Here is a 12,485-nt window from a genome sequence, read left to right on the forward strand (position 1 = left end):
GTGACTTGGTCCATCCATTGTGAACAGAAGTGATAGTCAACGTTTAAAAGCCAGTGCATGAGTTACCTATCTTTTCCCCTGCCATTTAAGGACATATGTAGAAATGGAGACTTTGTTAGCCTAATCCATGAGAGATGACAATGAGCAGTGATGGACAGTGCTGTTATGGGCATGTATCTGTGATTGACATATAGCTTATGCAGAAAACAAACCTTTGTTTTAGGCTACTGATATTTGGGAGTTGGTTGTCACTGTGACATAGACTAGCTTAGCCTGACTGTTACATCATGCTAAGACTTAGCTTACCTGTGGATTTTCCATGCATTCCTATTTCCAGATCACTTTAATTCCTACCGCTTTTAGGCATCTGTTACTTAGTGTAATGATATGTTGGATCGTCTGGATCAGTGGTTCTCAGTGGAGTAAGTACTGCTTCTTTAAGAGATGTTGTGGAAGTTACTGGGAGGGGCTTTGGTGCGGGGGGTGGGGGGGGGGGTGGGGGGTGGTGGTGGTGGTGGTGGTGGCTAGGGATGCCATCCTGCACGTGAGAGACTGTGAAGAATTTTTTGCATACCACAACACTTTTAAATGCCCAGAATATTCATGTAGGAGGAAAACGTATAATTAGCCTAGAACCTAACTCCATGTTAATATATATTCAGTTTTTGGGAAGTAAGTTTCTCTTAATTCATTTCTTTTTTTGTTTGTTTTTTATTTTTTTTAATTATTATTATTTCTTTATTTTATTTTTATTTTTTGCGGTACGCGGGCCTCTCACTGTTGTGGCCCCTCCCGTTGCAGAGCACAGGCTCTGGACGCGCAGGCTCAGCGGCCATGGCTCACGGGCCCAGCCGGTCCGTGGCATGTGGGATCTTCCCGGACCGGGGCACGAACCCGTGTCCCCTGCATCGGCAGGCGGACTCTCAACCACTGCACCACCAGGGAAGCCCTGTTTGTTTTTTAAATTAATTTTTATTGGAGTATAGGTGATTTACAATGTTGTATTAGTTTCTTCTGTACAGCAAAGTGAATCAGTTATACATATACATATATCCACTCTTTTTTAGATTCTTTTCCCATATAGGTCATTACAGAGTACTGAATAGAGTTTCCTGTGCTATACAGTAGGCTCTTATTAGTTATCTATTTTATATATATATAGTAGTGTGTACATGTCAATCCCATTAATTCAGTTTAATTGAAGTTTTTTTGTTTGGAACTTTATTGACAGTTAACTATTTTGGAAAATCCACCTCACCAACTGCAATGCCATTGTGCCAAAACAACACACCTGTCTTGGAAGGTCTGAATTTGTAGTTGTCATGTTTATGGTGATTTACTATATCAGTTCAGGCATCCAACCTCTTTATTATACTTTCTGATTTTGTTGATATGCCTGAGCATTTTTATTGAAATACACACTTCATTATATATTAATCTTTTCCCCCTTTATATTATAATTAGGGCATTGTTAAAATTTTTAAAAAGCGTAAATAGGTTAGAACTTTGTTTCCGGAGAGCTAATGGGCTGATATAAATTATTTGTTATAAAAATGGGGTGGGGCTTCCCTGGTGGCGCAGTGGTTGAGAGTCCACCTGCCGATTCAGGGGACGCGGGTTCGTGCCTCGGTCCGGGAAGATCCCGCGTGCCACGGAGCGGCTGGGCCCGTGAGCCATGGCCGCTGAGCCTGCGCGTCCGGAGCCTGTGCTCCGCAACGGGAGAGGCCACAACAGTGAGAGGCCCTCGTACCGCAAAAAAAAAAAAAAGGGGGGGTATTCTCAAAAGCAGGGGTCCCCAACCCCCTGGGCCGCACAGCAGGAGGTAAGTGGCAGGTGAGGGTGGGTAGCTTCATCTGCCGCTCTCCATCGCCTCTCCATCGCTCGCATTACAGCCTGAACCATTCCCTCCCCTCCCCCGTGCATGGAAAAATTGTTTTCCACGAAACCGGTCCCTGGTGCCAAAAAGGTTGGGGAGGGCTGCTGGGTAGAGTTGAGAACCACTTTCTGATTATGTGCTACTTGTTTTTTTATCTGTAGTGCTTTGCTCCTAGCGGATACAGTGTTTGCTGAATTGGCCAATTTATGGTCCCCAGATTGCTTTTATATCCTGTTGCATTTGATCACCATAGCCAGTCTATAAACTTGGCAAGGCAGATATTGTTTCCATTTTATAGATAAGAGAATTGAAAGAGATGTTAACTTGCGTAATCATGCTGCTAGAGCTTTGATTAGAATATATAATTTTGTTTATACCAGTCCAGTGCCCTTGTCTACTATCATTCCATACCACTCTTTACAAAATTATAATCTAGAGCTATTTAATGTAGAACAACACCTATATACCCCTGCGGGTATTATTTTTTATACAAGGAACTTTTTTTTTATTATTACAAGGAACTTTTAAATTATGTTTCAGACACTTGTGGTCATAGGAATATTTCCACTAGTGTTCAAAGAAATGTGCAATTAAAACAGTTTCTGAGAAACTGTTAGGGCCAAAAATAGCTTAAATTTTAGAGATGATAACATCCAACAGGGAGATTGTGATGAAATAGTTACAAACACTTTAATTACATTATAAATTGGAACAAATCTTTTGGAATATAATATCAGAAAATGATTTCAACGACATAAGCATTTGCATTCTTCAAAATTTGTTGCAAGGAAATGACACCAAATAAAAAAGCTGTAGTCAACTTGCAAGCATTTGCCTGGTATATGAAAGGAACTGTGCACTGTACTAGGAATTTTTAAGATGGGAAGGTGTTGCTGTTTTCTTCTAAACTTATAGCAACAGGGTGTGAAACAAATACATAAACAACTATAATATAATGTGTTGTAATTGGGGTGTGTTTTTAATTTGATGGAGGCATCAGGTAATATACTAGGGTACACAGTAAACACACCAGGGAAGTAATTCTCCTTCAGGATTGTGGGGAGAGGAGACTGTGTTAGGGGAAACTCTTGGAGAAATTGAGACATTTAAGCTGCACTTTGAAGAATGGCTAGGACTTCACCAAGTAGATAAAATAGGACTGGATATTTTAGGCAAAAGAAATAGCCTGAGCATGAATCTGAAAGCACGTGCAGAAATGCATTCATTTAACAATAAGAAACGGTTATATGTCCTAGGAATTGGGCATACAATGATGACTAAGACGAGTACAGTCCCTGTCCCTGAAAGCTTTTGAAGTCTAGAAATTATAATTTTGAGGTTGGCATTCTGAGATTTCAAACTGGTGATTCTCTTGGGCCAGATGTGAGTTGAAGGTGTGTTTGGTTTGGCATACACAGTGGTTGCTCTTTCTCCTTCCTTCCTTCCCTTTCCCTACAGGTGTGTTGCCAATACTTATTTTTGACATATAAATAGGCATTGAAGATGTGGCAGCTCAAATGCCACTTCTGCCGGAAGTGAGTAGCAGCTATTCACTTTATTTATTTGGCTGTGCCGGGTCTTAGTTGTGGCATTCGGGATCTTTTTTAGTTGTGGCATGTGGGATCTAGTTCCCCTGACCAGGAATTGAACCCGGACCCCCTGCATTGATTTTTTTGGTCAAATTTTCTTTGACAAATTTTAATAGGAGAAAATGCAGAAAAATACATAATGTGTTTTAGGAAAATCTCTTTTTAAAACAATTAAAATAAACATTTTAGTATTCAGAGAGTAGCTGCTTTTTACTAAACATTAATATAGATTTTTCACTTTGTATGCTCTCCTTTTAATCCGTGTTCAGAGAGAATTTAAGTAACTTAATTTGTCCCACTACTTAGTGTGAGAGCTGGGATTCTAATCCAGATCTCTAACTCTAAAACCTACCAGGCAGGTAATCTTTGGTTATCTGGAAAGTGTACCCTCAGCATGTGGGCAAGTGGTTAAGTATTCAAGGGTATAAGAAAAACTGCTTTTTCTCTGCCTAGGGCAGGCATTTATGTAAAACAGATAACAATAGAGGGGAACACATGTTAAATAGCAAGTGATATAAATTTAAAGGAAGCCCAAAACTACAGCAGTGTCTGGTAGAATAGAAATTGATAGAAATGACTAAGATAAAGAATCATGTAACTTTGTGAGAGAATGTAGGTACGTAGTCAAAGAAAGAGGTAGGGCAAAGATGATTTACCAAGCTTTCCAACGCTGGGTAATTGAGTGGAGTTTAAGCTGTACAAGTAAAGGCCGTCAGAAGAGGAACAGGTTTTGGTAGGGACTGATGAGTTAGTTTTATTAATTTGGTCGTGGAGGGTAGGCTTTTAAAATTCAAGTAAATAGCCGAAGAAAATAAAAGCAAAATAAGCATGGAATGCAACACCATCAACAAACAAATGAAAAACAACCTGGCATAAGTACAGCCTCCACTCCTGCTTTATCTCGTTTATTCTTAGGCTGATGGCCTTTTCTTATTCCATGTGAGATTTTGAGGTTAGATAAGTTAGTTTGTGTTATGAATGTTGAATGGATTTTTAATTAATATTCATTTTCTATATTTTAATTTTTTTGAAAATAATTTACCCTGTTGCTTTTATGGGTAAAATCTTTTGAGGAATTTAGTGGTCTCTCTTTTTTAAAAATAATAACTTTATTGCTATATAATTCACATACTATAAAATTCACTCTTTTAGAGTGTATGATTTGATGGTTTTCACTATAGTGACAGAGTTGTACAACCATCCATTTTAGAACATTTTCATCGCTCCCAAAAGAAACTCCATGCCCATTAGCAGTCACTCCTCCTCCCCCCCACCAGCCTTTGGCAACCACTAATTTACTTTTTGTTTTGGTCATTTGCCTGTTCTGAATATTTTATATAAATGGGATTATACAACACGTGGCCTTTTGTGACTGGCTTCTTTCACCTAACATGTTTTCCAGGTTCATCCATGTTGAAGCAAATATCAGTACTTCATTCATTTTTATGACTGGATAATATTGCATTGTATAGACATACTCATTTATACATCCGTCAGTTGAGGGGCATTTGGGTTATATTTACTTTTTGGCTATTATAAGATACTGCTGTGAACATAGGTTTCTGGTAATTTTGGATGGAATTACTAAGGGTGGGATTGCTGGGTTATATGGTAACTCGGTGTTTAACATTTTGAGGAATTGTCAGACTACTTTCCAAGGTGGCTGTACCATTTTGCAGTCCCACCAGAAACATATGAGGGTTCCATTCTCTCCACTTTCTGGCCAATACTTCTTTTAAAAAAAAAAATTTATTTATTGGCTGTGTTGGGTCTTAGTTGCGGCACGTGGGATCTTTCGTTGCAGTGAGTGGGCTTTTCGTTGTGGCATGCAGGCTTCTCTCTAGCTGTGACGCGGGCTCCAGAGCGTGTGGTCTCTGTAGTTGTGGCACTTGAGCTCTCTAGTTGTGGCATGCATGCTTAGTTGCCCTGCAGCATGTGGGATCTTGGTTCCTCGACCAGGGATTGAACCGGTGTCCCCTGCATTGCAAGACGGATTCTTAACCACTGGACCACTAGGGAAGTCCCTCGCCAATACTTTTTGTCTATTCTTTTGATTTATCCAACCTAGTGGATGTGAAGTGGTATCTCTTTGTAGTTTCTATTTGCAATTCAGTAATGACTAATGATACTGAGTACCTTTCATGTGCTTATTGGCCATTCTTCTTTGGAGAAATGAGTATTAGAATCCTTTGCCCATTTAAAAATTATTCATCTTTTTATTGTTGTCAGTGGTCTGTTATAACAAAGTTGTGTGTTGTTAACTGATAAACAGTATTTGGTACCAGATGATGGTGAATTTTTCATGTGCAGTGATAGACTTAGGTTTAGCTAGTTGTTGATCAAGAATATTTTAAAGTGCTGGTCTTCATAAGTAATCTTTTTAAGAAGTTGTGTTAAGATTTTACTTTAGGGTGTAGTACAGTCGACAGGACTTGATTGAACATACTTCTATAATAATGAGAAGGCCTAACTTTAACATTTTGGGAATGTCAAAAACAGCAACATTTTAATTAAGTCATTTAAAATGCTAAGCACCACATTTTAATTATGTCCATTCAGTCTTTGACTTAACTGGAGCAATTCCATCTTTTCCCGAGAAATTGAATCTAGTTTGTGAAATGTGTTCTAATATCTGTCTCTCTCTTTTTTTTTTTTTTTTAGGTTATCCTGAATACCACATGTCTAATAATTTTCATTGCAACGTTAGCCGTTGTTTTTCACTGCCTCCAAAAGATCAAAATTGCTCCGGAAATTGGAAACGTATTTGATTTAAAAGAAATAACTAACAAATGGACAATATGTCTATTACGAATACACCAACAAGTAATGATGCCTGTCTGAGCATTGTACATAGTTTGATGTGCCATAGACAAGGTGGAGAGAGTGAAACATTTGCAAAAAGAGCAATTGAAAGTTTGGTAAAGAAACTGAAGGAGAAAAAAGATGAATTGGATTCTTTAATAACAGCTATAACTACAAATGGAGCTCACCCTAGCAAATGTGTTACCATACAGAGAACATTGGATGGAAGGCTTCAGGTTAGTCTTGTTCTAGAGGCTTTTCTGTATCTTCGGTAGTGGCAGATTTTTACAAATTCTTTTTTCCTCTTAAGTTACTATGGGAAATGTAATGCTTGCTCCGTCTCTTTAGATATCGTAGTACATCCTGTACCAGTACATATTATGGGAATATATGGAAGAATGTATCTTTCATACAACAGAGATATAGCTTAAAAGTTTTTAAATGTTTTGACTAAAAAAAAATGTTCTGTGTAGAAAATTTGGAAAATAAAAATAAAAATCAGAAGAAAAGCCACATCTTTAGTAACTTGGTATTCATCCTTGTATCTTTTTTTTTTGTATTATATGCACATTTTAAAAACTGAGTTACACTCAGTTCTTTTATAATTTAGAAATCTGATATTGTATGTTTGGTACTTTTCATATGAAAAACAATCCAAGAATTCAAGCATACTTTTAACACTTGCGGGGTTAAAAACTTACATTTACAAATTTTCTTTACCTTTTATTTTCACTGATCAGATTTTTCATATAGAACTACATAATACATCTCCTGTATTTAATAGTTTTAAAGAAACATATAGAAAGCTTATATTGTTAGATTTAAAATTTTTATTTCTAGATTTTAAGGCATGGTTTCTTCTTCAAACTCGTACTTTTTTTTGCATTTTTAAAACCTGAGCATAAGCCTTGAAATCATACCTACGTTTATTGCTTTGTGACCATGGCCAAGTAAGTTATTTTGAGCTTTAGTTTTTCTCATTTAAGAAGTGGGGATTATAATACTGACTCTGCAGGACTGTAAGGATTAAATGAGAACATATAAAGTGCCTTGTATAACGTGTGCTGTATAACTGATGCTCAATAAATGTTCATTTATTTTTCTTAGGTGGCTGGTCGGAAAGGATTTCCTCATGTGATCTATGCCCGTCTCTGGAGGTGGCCTGATCTTCACAAAAACGAATTAAAACATGTTAAATATTGTCAGTATGCATTTGACTTAAAATGTGATAGTGTCTGTGTGAATCCATATCACTATGAACGAGTTGTATCACCTGGAATTGGTAAGTAGACTTTGCTGTTATGCTTAGAAGCACAAAGGGAAAAGATCTCAATAGTGTTTTAATTTTTCTAAGTTAAATTACAGATTTGGAGATAGCCCAGGACTTCAACTAAGGTTAAAGAATCAGACATTTTTAATGAAATACAAATACTTAAATTTGAATTCAGAACAAACTTGTATTTTGACTGCTAAAACTAAGTATGCATAGTTGATATTTTGCCCACTTAGAACATTGTTTTTGAAAAATAAGATGGAAAGCATTTATGCATTGTTAGATAGCATTTATACTACTATTCTTGAATTGAAATTGTTCATGGAATTTTTGAATCCCTGGCTTAAATTTACGTTATGTTATTTTAAATATAATGGAAATTATTTTCATGCTAATGATTAATGTTTTATTTTCTTTTCTCCTTTAAAAATTTAAGATCTCTCAGGATTAACACTGCAGAGTAATGGTAGGTAATTCGTTTCTTGTAACTTTCTCTTTTCTTTTACCCCATCCCCTTTATTCTTTATTGACCCAGAACTGGTTTGTGTGGGTGCTGGTAACATTGACAAGAAAAAAACTTACTGCTTTGGAAATGTAGATTTGGGGGGGGCATTCATCAGCATTTAAAACTGGATTTAAATAGGCTGTTGGCTCTTTGGCTTTGAACTGCTGTTTATGACCGAAAGTAGTCTAAAAAATATGATAGGGGAACATAAAACATACAAAAGAAGAATAGTTTTTGAATTGGTAAAAACTGGCTATTTTGGAAGAAAATCTCACAGAGCCAGTTTATTTTTTTATTTTTTTGAAAATCCTCAAAGTATTTATTTTAATTTAAATGGGTATAAATAACCTCTGATGATTTAGAATCATGTGTAATATAGTTTAAAAACACCAAAATTGTCATTTTTCTTCATTTCAGCCCAACTTATTTTTATGAATGGTAATTTTATGAAGGACTTAAAACTGTGTACTATATTAATTTTTTTCAGTCTTACATTTTGAGTAAATAAAACAAGGCTACTTTAAAGTATCTGCCAATCACAGATGTTCTAATCCTATTTTTAAAAGGAAAGAGTGTTTTGAGGTGGGGAAATGTAACATATGGGAGGTGTTTTTTGTGTGTAATATTTGAGAACAGAGGTCTGTTAAAACTTCAGCTCTGTTTCTTGGAACATGTTAATGAACTGAAATTTCTGTAAGAACTGATTAATTTGCAGAGAAATTCTGATAAAAGAGCCACTGTCATCTTAGTAAGGTGTGCCATTGTTTTGAAGGCAAATTAGTGGCTCAGCACCTCTTTTGTTGCAGAATCTTAAGAGATGGGTCAGAAATATCTGACATTAAAATTTAGGAAGAGCATGGAAGTCTACTTGTTTTTATTCTCCACTTCTCTTCCATGTCAGTAATAATAAAGGAAGACTCTAGTGCCTTTTCATACTTGTTAAGGGCTAGTTGGTTTCTGAGAACAGTGGGCTGATAAGGGAAGCTGTTGTGGTGGTCTGAGAAGGGTAGCTTTAAGATTGATTGGGTAAAACCCAGTCTCTTCACCACACAGACGTTGATATCATATCACCTCTTTTTGAAAGTAAACACCCTTCAGATTTTCACCATTCTTCATCTATGTTTTTGGAGAATGAAAGCTTTTAGCTCAGTGGGTGTTAGGGGTTGGGCAGCTGTAGTGATAACTATATCAGAATCTTCCTAGGGGCGTGGTTGTGAGGAGATCTGATTCTGAAGACTCATTACACTGCTTCCTGTCCTAAAATACTGCTGTTAGGAGTACTTGTTATTGATGGGCTTGTGTGGGTTGATAGCCCCTTTTAGTTGCTCTAGCCCTATATTCAGCCTTATGGATCCCCCTAGTGGTGGCTGTGTAAAGGCTGACTTCTTTCCTCAGAAAACAACAGGTGTTTCTCACAGGGCCTTTTAGATTTGGACAAAGAAATAATATAAGGCCAGGTAGTTAAAAGTTAAGCAAATGGGATAATTCCTTCACTTTTGAGTTGGGATCTTGGTGGTAATCATTTCCAGCCTGTCTAATCTCTCTCGTGAAACTTTCCATGACCACATTGACTTGTGTGTTGATTTTAACAAATATTTAATGAGCATGTATTGCCTGGTACTGTGTTAGGTTCCAGGGATGATAAGATAAATAAGGTATGTTTTTTCCCCTTGAGGGAGCTCATAGTCTAGTGGAGGAAAGAAAAGGTAAATAAGACAGTGACAGTACCATCAGACAAGCTGTGACCTGCTTGCTGGTGGTAATAAAGAACAGAGACCTAGGATGAGCTCAGTGTCTTCAGCTTTTCTGTGTGCTATGTGTTCTTTACTCCTCACAGAACATTTTACAATCTCTATATACACGTATGTCTGCTCTAAGGGTATGGTTAAATCATAATAGCTAACACTTTCTAAGTATTTATTTTGTGTCAAAATAATTTACAAATATTGTGTCATCATTCTCATAATACTCCTACATGGTAGATGGCATTATTTACATTTTATCAGATGTAGAGACTGGTGCCTGGAGAGGTCAAGGAACTTGCCCAAGATTAGACAGCTAGGAGGGGCTGGAGTAATGTGTGCTCACTATTAGATATTTAAACAATAGAAAAATATCATAAAAGACTGTAGGCTCTGTGAGGGCAGTGATCTTTCTTTTGTTTACTGTTGTATCCCAAGTGCTAGAACAGTACCTGGAACATAGGTGCTCAATAAATATTTTTTCAGTGAATTAATTTGTTGAATGCTAGTCCATAAAGAGAAATACTTAATAGTTTGGTGTCTGTTTCCTGGACTTTAAAAATATATACTATATGTTTTTTTCAATCTTATTTTTTTGAATAGGCAATACATGGTCCATAAATCAAAATACTATAAAAAGGTATACAGTGAAAAGAAGTGCTCCCACCCCTGTCCCCATTCCCCCCTACCTCAGGTAATCACTTTTTTTAGTTTTCTGGTGTTTCCTTCCAGGGTTTCTTTGTGCAAAAATACATGTATTATTTCCCTTCTTTCTTACACAAAAAGCGTATTGTGCACTGTACTGGACCTTGCTTTTTCACTTATATGATTTTTTAAACATGAGTATGATCATAGTGTACAGTGGTGTTTTATAACCTACCTTTTTTCTCTTGGCAAAAGTATATTGCAGACATCTATCCTTGTTGATAGCCAGTTTTACCTAAGAAACTTATGTTTTAAGTTATTTGATTAAAGAGACCTGTAGACTGGTAGAAGTCCCAAACTTACACTTGGGAAGGTTTAACCAACATATTAGGCAAGAAAAAGTTATGAGGCATAACTGTTTAAAAGCAGGATTCAGCTGTTATTTTCAAATCTTTTTTTTTTTTTTGAGGGGTGTGCTGCGTCATGTGGCTTGTGGGATCTTAGTTCCCGACCAGGGATTGATTGAACCCGGGCCACAGCAGTGAAAGCACCGAGTCCTAACCACTGGACCACCAGGGAATGCCCAGAATTCAGTTGTTATGATTGCCCATTAAGCCAAAACGTCAACTGAAAAGCAGAAATAATGAGTATCAAGTTGACCAGCTATATCCTCAAATCAGTAACTTTCTCCTTATGTACTAGCAATACTGTTATCTTGGTCAAAAGATCCCAGTCGCTATAAACAGCAAAGAACCCTAAAATTTCCAAGAATCCCTAGAGATGTCAGGATCTATGTGCAGAAAATCATAAGACTTTGTTGAAGAGTATATATATATTTTTGAAGAGTATAATTTTTAAGAAATTGAATAAATACAGTCATACCCACTTTATGTCTCAAATGATTTTTTCTTTGCATTTTTATAATTTGGCCAACATTAGTGGTGAGTGGTTAGATCCACTTTTTTTACTGACATATAATGATATGTTAAGCTCCTTTTGGTTATCTCTGTTTCCATAGAATTTTCTAAAGAGAAACTCTTTGTAGTGGAATTTATGGGTCTTAAAAATATCAGCATCTTCATTACTTTTGATGCATGAAAAAACCCTTTAAGAGATTGTATGTGGAAGTCTGAACAATAGATTATTATTACCTCTTTGAAATATTCTCAGTTTAATAAAAAAGTAGCTGTGTAACTAGTTAGTATTTATGTGTAATGGATTTTTTCAAAGATTAACATAGAGAAAGATAAGGAGCATTATATGCTGATTCTCAATGGAAAAGAGAATGTCTTTTTGTGGACTGTTAACTGCTCTAAGAAAAGAACCTAGTGTTAGAGTTCAACGGATTATAAAATTCTAGGGTAGTGTTAGTTCAGATGCAGTAAAGCGTTGTTCGCTAAAGATAAAAAGCAAACCCCAAAACTATAGCCTAAAAAGAAATGGGGAGGTTCTGGGCAAGAGAACCATTGATTATTATAAATGCAGCTTCAATTTTCCTTTTTTTCCTCACAACAAAGCCAACTAATTATTCCCTGGTTTGTTCAAGAAAAGGTGTTATATCAGCTAGAGCCTAGCTTTGCTTATTAAGGTGTAACCACGTAGGTGAAAGATGTTGTTTATCGAGTTTTTTCACACTACATATTTATCAAACATCATTATTTGGATTGGGTTTCTAGAAGGAAATTTCAGTTTGACTTACCATTTGGGATTTTTCTGCTCATTCTGACCTTTTAGGGGACATTCAGTATACTTCACTTTCAAAGAATATGTTACTAAACAGTAATTCTAGATCTGGAATTGGATAGCTGTTAGATCCCACTCATATTTTTACACCGTGAAATTAGCAAAAAGATTTTAAAAAGTAATTACTTGATCTCAATTTGGTCGTCTTAACTAGGTAAATATTTTCCCCAGCCACTTGATTTTTTGTCTACTTTATTCTATGTATTTAAGGTGATGATTACTTTTAGATTATTAATCAAGAAACTAAAAATACCTCTTTAGGACCATTGCTGGAGGTTGTTGGAATATGGTCTACCTTCAGATTTCAAGG

General features: G+C 36.3%; 1 protein-coding gene across 4 annotated transcripts in view; it reads left to right on the forward strand.

Moving 5' to 3' along the window:
• The window catches only part of SMAD4 (SMAD family member 4), a 56,029-nt gene that overhangs the window by 12,329 nt on the left and 31,215 nt on the right, over window positions 1–12,485 (forward strand). For all 4 annotated transcript variants that reach the window (XR_002646166.3, XM_089895201.1, XM_022584466.3 and 1 more), the window contains exons 2-4: window positions 6,127–6,503; window positions 7,375–7,549; window positions 7,977–8,006. Coding sequence is in view for 3 of the 4 variants with exons in the window: in XM_089895201.1 (XP_089751327.1) it covers window positions 6,255–6,503; window positions 7,375–7,549; window positions 7,977–8,006 (454 nt within the window). In the remaining variant the exon portion in view is untranslated. The remainder of the gene's footprint in view (window positions 1–6,126; window positions 6,504–7,374; window positions 7,550–7,976; window positions 8,007–12,485) is intronic.

The sequence above is a fragment of the Delphinapterus leucas genome, chromosome 14 (genome assembly GCF_059928025.1).
Source record: "Delphinapterus leucas isolate spDelLeu-1000000601 "Yukka" chromosome 14, BTC_Dleu_Yukka2, whole genome shotgun sequence".
Taxonomy (NCBI): domain Eukaryota; kingdom Metazoa; phylum Chordata; class Mammalia; order Artiodactyla; family Monodontidae; genus Delphinapterus; species Delphinapterus leucas.